Source organism: Pezoporus flaviventris, unplaced genomic scaffold, assembly GCF_033815535.1.
Source record: "Pezoporus flaviventris isolate CSIRO_AGI_PZ_B2104156 unplaced genomic scaffold, CSIRO_AGI_Pfla_v1 ptg000037l, whole genome shotgun sequence".
In the NCBI taxonomy this organism is placed as follows: Eukaryota; Metazoa; Chordata; class Aves; order Psittaciformes; family Psittacidae; genus Pezoporus; species Pezoporus flaviventris.
This window is the reverse complement of record NW_026892585.1, coordinates 14,491,462-14,500,419: the sequence shown is the minus strand read 5'-3', so window position 1 is coordinate 14,500,419 and position 8,958 is coordinate 14,491,462. Positions and strand designations below refer to the sequence as shown.

At 38.4% G+C, this 8,958-nt stretch overlaps 1 protein-coding gene across 1 annotated transcript in view; it reads right to left on the bottom strand.

Moving 5' to 3' along the window:
* Nucleotides 1-1,435: 1,435 nt before the first annotated feature.
* STK31 (serine/threonine kinase 31) overlaps nucleotides 1,436-8,958 on the bottom strand; it is a 34,999-nt gene continuing 27,476 nt past the window's right edge. The window contains 3 exon segments of the mRNA XM_061464790.1: nucleotides 1,436-2,895; nucleotides 2,898-3,086; nucleotides 7,633-7,701. Of these exon segments, the coding sequence (XP_061320774.1) occupies nucleotides 2,863-2,895; nucleotides 2,898-3,086; nucleotides 7,633-7,701 (291 nt within the window). The 3' untranslated portion in view covers nucleotides 1,436-2,862.

Here is an 8,958-nt window from a genome sequence, read left to right as displayed (position 1 = left end):
CAACTTTAAACAAAGTCCTTGGGGGCAGGGGGGGAGGGGAAGGGGGGGGGAAATGTTTTTCAAATAAAACCATTTCCAATTCCAGCAGCCTCCACCTGCACCCCCTGATACTGAGGTCAGCAGGCTTTACTTTGGAGTATTTACCCAGCTTTCATCACAGTAGCTGGACTATAAGGAGAAAATTCTTTACTGTCAGGGTGCTGAGGCCCTGGCACAGGGTGCCCAGAGAAGCTATGGCTGTCCCATCCCTGGCAGCGTTCAAGGCCAGGCTGGACAGGGCTTGGAGCAACCTGCTCTAGTGGAAGGTGTTCCAGCCCATGGCAGGGGATTGGAACTGGATGAGCTTTAGGGTGCCTTCCAACCTAAACATTCAATGACTCTATATGACCAAAGCATCTTCAATCTATTACCTCCAAAGGTATCTTCCTGGTTATTCTCCTGTTTTTTCTCCTGAGGCAGACAGTCAAACTTTTAAACTGAATGTGAGATATATGCAACAAAATAAATCCTCCAAGTTGTGGTGGCTGTACATATTTGCATTGTATGTGACTTACACCGCATACGGCTTCTTGCATGTTTGTTCAGTGTTTCAGCTTGTAGGACTTCCACAGCTTGCAATTTATCACAGTTGATCCAAACAGCATAAACATTGAAAGTGTGCTAATTACCACTTAAAATCCTTCCACTGAATCTCAATACATTCGAAAGACCATCTACTGGGTACATAACTCTTATACTCTCTTTCAAGTCTTGCCCCCGTGTCTGCTCTACTCCTGCCTTGGCAGGGCAAGGCGAGAGAGCAGGCAGCAACTTAACCCACCACAGGATACATATGGCAACACTATAAAGAACTTGCATTTCACAGATTTTTAGATTCCAGTAATACCACCACAGACTGCCCTTGAGAGTAACAGAGAAACCTTATAACCAGTGCGGACTTGGAACAGAAGAAAAGCTCTCAAGAAGCTAGTTAGAAAGAGAAGCTGCGGCAATGCATAGAGGACGTGGAATTCAGCTTTGGCAGGACAGCTGTGCAACATGACTCTGAACCAACCTATTTTTTTAAGGCCTCTGGCAAACAGGAAACAAACAAAGCCAGAGCTACAAAACTGCCATAGAAAAGGTAGAAGTACAAACAGAACTGGTTACATTAAGACTGTAATCAACATTTAATTCAAATGAAAAGGCTGTCTTGTACCCTGACACTCATATGTACCAAAAGTTTTCAGAAGTTTCATTGCTGAGATCCACATGTAAAATTGTATTCCTTAAGGCTGAAGAGATTGCAGGTTTTTTATATCAAGCATACACAGACTTCTGGTTTCAGAAAACCAAAAATGTTACCAATTTGGGGATTTAAGAAGTACACTTTAGGTTGCAGGAAAACTGGGCGGAAATTTATTCCAATATATATGACACAGCACAACACAAACAATCAGGTTAGTCTTCTAACCGCTATTCAGTGTTTAACATTCATTAAAACCAAAGCTAGCCTTTTATTAACAGTGAAAGGCTGCAATCAGTTAGCTAGAAAGCATCACAAAACTGCTAAACTATTTCTTTTCATTGACAAAATCCAAGGTATTATTCTTCTGTGATTTCTGTAATGAAAATATTTATCATGCTAACCAGAAATTCTACATAAAAAATACTTTTAACAAAGGTTATGCTAGCATTGGTTATTACAGAAATTTAAAAAAAAATATCATTATCATTTAATGAAAAAAAGATGAAGCATCTTACATGCTATCGCATGTAAAAAACCTAACTGGTTTAAGGGTAGAAAACCCAGTCTAATATCACAGGTGGACCTGCCAAGGTGGCATCTTCTATCCACAGTGGATTGTATTATCATACCTGAGGGCTCCTCAATTCCCCTGGTGCTGCTTCTTGCTCATTACATACTGCATTTTTGCAGTCTTCATCTGACAAAATGCAGCTTCAAACATTCCTCTACAAAATACTATGTCTGCAAACAGTGCTGTCCAAGAGCAACACCCAGAGGCTAAAAAGACTGCTACAGCAACTCCGCACATTTTGACCAGTTTGTTTCTGAGATGAAAACCTTCACAAAGATAAGAAACAATTTCCTGTAAAAATAAAAAGATGACAAAACTCTTCCAATGGTAATATTAACAGCAAAGTGTTGCAGGCAAACAAACCTGTTCATGAAAATCACACCTTTATAGATATTGCAAACAACATTTAAGTACAGATAATATATATACACACTTATGTAGAGCAAATAAGCAGTAGTTCTTGCAAAGGTATGCATACAGTATTTTGGTTGGCAGCAGCATTGCAGAGGAACAACTGGAATGATGCCTGTTCTCTAGAAAGCCAACTGCATTTTTCAAATACAGAAAGATAGAAATGAGGCAGGCTGCTCACCATTTCCTCTACCAGTTGTCAGAGCAGTACTTTTTCCTTAAATATTGAAGGCAGTTGCTGTAGGAACAACTTGTCCATGCAATAATAAAACACTTCCAGCAAACAGGTAATTCCCTAGAGCACCTTTAAAAGGAACAGGTTATCTGGAATCACAGCAGGAGGAGTCACTAAAGCTTCATCTTAAATATATCTGGCATCTAACAAGACTATTCTCTGTAAACTTAAAGCCTAACCTAACAAAGAAAAAGGCTGACTACTAAAAATACTATCAGTAACACCATACTTATACCCCCGAACACTTATTTAGAATAAAACATACTTAAAAGAAAACACAGTGAAGATTGTGTAATCACAAAACATGACTGCATCCACCAAGCCTTCTGTATTTTCAGATTACAGATGAGGACAAAGATTTCAAAACCAAGCAAAACCAGAAGCCTCAATCAAACACCTGATAGAAAAGATCCTCATCTATTCAGTAGGGTTTGCTCCATTCTCCTCAGTTAATCGCTGCTTTTTTTTTTTTAATGTGTCTTCTCAGAACCATGTTCTTCATGTGGCTCGTGCTCTTCACCTGCTTGTGGTGAAACTGGAATCTCATCAACTACAAGGAAGCAGTCATCCCTCAGCACCTGCTCAGCTGTCAGTCTGTTACAGCAGAACAAATTCAGGAGCAGAGATTTAACTTTATCATCCTACAAACAACAGAGAGAAGGATGCAATCCGTAAGCAAAACAAACTTGATGACAAATAACAACCAATTATTTGATAAACACATCTTGTAAGTTCTTAGGGCCAAAAGCCCTCACAAAATGTTGTCCCATAGCATTCCAAATGGTCAGCAACACTTGACAGTCATAGTGCTAATTAACAACAAAACAAAAGCAAGTGTTCAGCACCAGGTCTGTCAACCTGGTGCCAAAAGATTTCACAGACGAGCATGAGTTACTATATTTTAAAATACCAATGCACTGAACCAATATACATTAGAAAAATACTGAAGTTTGTCTTGCAATTGAGAAGGAACAAAATAGGCACCATTCGCCTTCTACAGCTTCATTTTTTAACTTTTGTCATGCTGCTTTCTCTTTCTATAAGAGCACGGTGGGGGGGGAAGTAAATTAAACTATGTAAACTAAAGTAATGGGTTCTAAGTCAACAGTAACTATTTTGCTATTAACCGATCACTTACATGCAGGCTGTATGGATTTATCAGAAGGGATTATGTGCCTACATGCTTAGCACATTCACAGTGCTTGACTCCATACACAAAATACAACACAGCTGCTACACATATGCATAAACATCAGCTGTTGAGGGAAGAAGAACGCACTCTGGATTTGGACAAGGGGACTGCAAGAAAGACAATCTCCAGCGCTGCTCTAGAGATCTAGATTACCAAAACTTCTGGGTACAGAACCTTTCCATAAGAAGGCTTGCTTGCTCACAGTCTCAAGCCAGTAACACCTCTGACCCTAACCCTCTGACCAGGGTCAATAAAGCACAGATGCAAGTATACCTCTCACCTATCCAAGTTTCACCCAGATGGAAGAATCACTGTGATGCAAAGGGATGTACGCAAGTAGTCAAAAACTTGACGAAACATGCTATTTCCAATTCTTGCATTAATTATCAGAGTGACTCTGGAGAATTATCCACTTCCCAAATAATGTTAAGTCTGGGTAAAAAAAGTAAGGTTTCAAAACTGTTGATCTTACAGGCATAAGGATTGGTAAATACCTATAAAATATCTTAAATGCTTGAAGAAGTATCTCCAGTTAAGAAGACCCAAACATGTGTGATGAAATACAGGACAACCATGACTATACCCTTCCTCTACAAAATTTAAACTGAAGAAATGTCTGGGCATGTGGAAAGCTTGAAAATCTTTGTACTTGTGTATTTGCATTTCATGATATTATCAAATGCCTGTCAGCAACAAATATCCCCTTCACAGCATTTTCTCTCACAAAGGAAACCAAAAAAGCGATTCTACAAGGAATACTGCTGTAGGACAACATTTCATCATGTTTATTCCATTTCATTGTGTTTGCTCTTATTTACCTTTTTTTTTTTTCCCCTAAATACACAAAACTGAATGCTGAACCACACTGAACAATGAAGCTTGGAACAGCTACACAAGCTGCTACAAGATCTTATCTCTAAACTCTGCTTTCTTAACAGTTACCTTACATTAATATCCCTTTTTCCAAGCTTACTGTTATTTTCCTGTGGCAATTTTACATTTGCTGGAAACAACAAAAATTTTACTAGTTGCACCTCTGGGCACGAGACTGATACGGAAGGGAAATTACCAGCCTGTCAAGAGCCTGCAGATGGGCATGGAGATTAATTCCGAATAAGCTGATTATAGGTAAAGCACTTAAAAGCAAAATAGATTTTCCCCAAGAACTGGGACAAGGATTAACAGCCAGGGGTCTAAAGCATTTCTCAAGAAACAGCTGAAAGATATTTACTAATATTACATTTCTTAGTAAGACTCTTGTGTGTTCCTGTGCACAGCAGGCAGCACAGATTGCTATCCAGCAGCCTTTGGTGGTTGGTGTACATGCAAGCACATGCACCAGGATGAATCCTTAAAAACTGCCAACAATGATATATTGATTATGATTGTATCACCCGACAAGGTCAAAATCAAATGCTGCTTCATCAGGGGAAAAAAGTCAAAGAAACTTGCTCTTATTAAAAGCTGTAAAATTAATTAATCTCTGTAAAGAACAATAATGGCTAAATTCATTAATTGTCCTTGAGATAAAGCCGCTCTTTGAACTTCAAAAGATGCCTACTAAAGGAGAACACAGAAGCATAATACCCTGAAACTGGCCATTTAGGCTTTGATTTGCATACTTCAGACCTTATTTGTAGAACATTATCACAACAGAAATTTTACGGAAACGGAAGTGAACCAACTGCTAGTTTTAACATCCCAAGACATTTTTTCAACTTCCTTGAACAATTACGTTTTCCTTATGCTTGAGAGAAAGTTAGGGGTTTCAGTATCTAAGGATTACTGTATATTATCCAGATCGATGCACTGGACAGACAGTTCTGTACAAGTTTTGCAGAATACATTTAAAACCCCCTAGGTAGCCCTAATGGTGAATGATGAAGTACTGGATCCTCTTTCCTACAGTATTGTGTGTTTCATGAGATTCATTTAATTTCTAACAAGAAACCAAGCAACTATAATGAGCAATAAGAAACACTAATTCAGAGGATCACCTCCCTGCTCAAATGATGTTTTATTTTCCATGGTAGTGTCACACTGAAAATAATTTTGAGGAGGGATTCGGTAGACAGTTCTGTGCTTTATCAGTAATGCTTTCATCTCCGGATACCACTGCTGAAAAGAAGTTATTACAACACATACTGTAGAGGATAAGAGTCATTTAATAAAACAATATATTTACAGTACTGTATTATGTAGTGATAAACAACCTACCCTGCCTGGACACTGGAACCCCTACAGTTGGGTTAGTCCAGCCCTGTATCATGACAGTTTCTTACCCTAAATACAGTTAGGCAGGATACATTATGCTTATAATGAACACAAATTGAGTAATTTAGCCCCATGCTTCAATAGTTCTCTGCAAAGCAGGCAAATAATTAATACAGAAGTATAAACAATAAAGAGGGATTTATTATTTGGGTTTCTTTTTCCCTTGACACAACAACCCAAACTTATCTGACCAACAGCAACTCCACTGCTTTGTTTTCTACTTTTCCATTTAAAGTATTTTTCCACTTTTCTGAAAAACATGGGATTAACCTCTAACTCTCCATGTTCCTTAGAAAACTCTAACCATAACTTAAGGCTTCACTTAAAAGCTAAACAAACAGTCACCTGCTTGCAGGTTACTTAGGAAAAGTATAAGGCTTAATTTAAGGAGTTTCATGGCCTTCTCAAATCTAGATAATGCAGCACTCATTTAAAGTAAGATCAACAGAATAAGTGTGATACCAGAAGCAGTCCATACAGATTAAAGAAAAAAAAAAACCTCAAGGGCAATCTTCTCAAGAGATGGGAGAGATAGAGAACAAAAACAAAGTGGTCAGTAACTAGCCAGCAGAAGTACAGCAAAAAGTAGGAAGTGGAAACTAGTCCAGGAAAGCTAATGATCTGAAAGAGGTCCATAAATCCCCCAGTAAATGTCATTAAACTAGGTATGGTGGCATGTCTTTTGTTGTTCCAACTTTTCTGAGAAGGAAAAGGAATCATTTGTAGCAAAGGCAGAAGAGGTTGAAAGCGGGCAAGAAGAAAGGTTTTAACTCCTGGCCAGAAGGCTGAAAGCTTATGGGAAAGAGAGTTACACAAGAACATAAACCCAAGGAGAAATGAGTGCCCAGGTAACTAAGACACACAGAGAGAAGGCCATGAAATTATCTGCTTATGATTAACATCCAAGAGATAGGCAAGTGAAGAATCTACTTCAAAAGTTGGAGACCCAAGTTGGGAAACATGAAGGCACAAAAGCTCTCTTCCTTATTCTCGAAGACTAAATGAGACAGTGGACAGGGATAACCTTCAAAAAAGGGACTGAAAATAGTGTTCTAGGTGACAACAGTAGCTGGCATACAGTAGTCAGAGAACAACAGTTGAGAGTAGAAAGAATGAATGAAGCAACACAAACTTGTTATCATGCAGAATCCACTTAGACCTGTGCATCTGTTTCAGAGGCATATGAAAGTTTGTTTCACACAAAAAAAAAAAACAACCACAAACACAAAAACCCCAACAACACAAAACCAAAACCAAACCAAGTAAGAACTGGCATAATACGCTTTCACAACTGCATTTATGTGATCAAAGTGAAATGTGGCTGGTTTATTAATGCTCAAGCATTGTGCAACCATTATGTCGAAGACAGGTGAACAAAGACAACTTCCCTGACTTCAGAAAAGACAGGTTCCTAATTGAAATACCTCCTTTGAGGCTGAATCATAATCACTTATTCCCCAAGTCTGTAACTTGGTGTCATTCACTTAATAGTAATCTGTGAAGAAGTTGCTCCTCCTGAGGTCAGAGCTCGGTATTAAGAAAACTCTGGGGGTTTCTATCTTCCCAAACATCATTTTATTTTTGCATGCTATTTAAAATTATCCAGATAGTCCATTAAGAACATTTTCTCAACCCAGCACTTACAATGAAATCTTTGATATTTTAAAAGGTGTCGATTAACCAGAACAAGTCTAATCTTCCTTATCTGACAGTTAACATACCATGACAACCACTTCCACCTCGGGTGTTCCATCTTCTTTTATCCCAAACTCCTGGTTTTGAATGCAGAGCTGTAAATGAAAAGATACATATGGCTTAATACTGGTGGGTTTTTTCCCCCAGTTAGTTTAACAAAACCGAACATCACTCAAGGAGATTCCAGGTTTCAAGTGACAATGGATTGTTACAGGGAACTGGCAGGAAAAGGCTTTTTTCCTAATTTCACAGTAGAGTAAAACATGCAAGGATATCAAGTTTACCTTACACAGAAACAAGCAGAAAACAAATCAGTTCTAGAAGAAACTTTTAAAGCTCAAAAGAAACAGACTTTTAAAAGCATGACTCAAAGTCCATGCTCAAGCTGGATTAATTATATAATCCTCTTTAAGAAATGCTATGGGGTAAGTGCACTCCAAGAAACAAATGTGAACCCTGTACCTATCAACAAAGCAAGATTTCCCATCCTTTACTATTGCTAAGAACCATGCCAGAGTACAGCACTTTGCAAAACCCTGCCTCCAGGTTAAGCTGAAATTCCTCTATTCTGAACAATTATAAAGGCAGCAATAGGAAGCATGTATTTAGTCAGTTCTGGGCTCTTGTGACACAGATCAGCAGAGAACTCTGAAAACCACTATCTCCATTTTAGAAGCAGCAATTCTGTTTAATGAGAGAGAATACAATTTCAGACACCCAACATGACACTGGGAACTGCTGAACATAATACTAACACTTGAGCTAGAATCTTCCATCAAATAATCAATACAATGACAAGTCTGAGCTGAAGATTAGTTACACATGGATTAATTGAAGTTCAGCTGGCAAACTTGGATGAGGTTTCAAAAGAATGACAATCGTGCAGCACCCCACATATTCTCTTCAAAAAGAACCAGCCATTTGTAAAACTTTGGATTTTTTTTTATTCACTTCTACTTGTAAAAACCTTTTTTTTGACCAGATGAAAATCGGAATAGTACTGAAATTGTCCAACTAAACCATACCACATGAATAAATTATAAATATCTATGATATTAAGCTACATTTTATCCATTTCAGTACAAAAATAATTATAAGCACCTGCCTCCTAAATCGGGAATAAAACTTAATGAAGAGTGACTCTTATATGAACCAGCTTTGTCTTGTCACCTCAGGTATCTGACAGTGGCTACCTACCAACTTGCAGTTTACATCTCTGTGTGGAAGTGTTTTTAAGATGCGAGGGCACAGAAGGGATTACTGTAGCCATCACTGAGGAGCTAATGAAGCTGCCAATGTTTCCTATCTACCTGGAGCTCCAACTCACTCAGTGAACCAGTTCCAATATACCA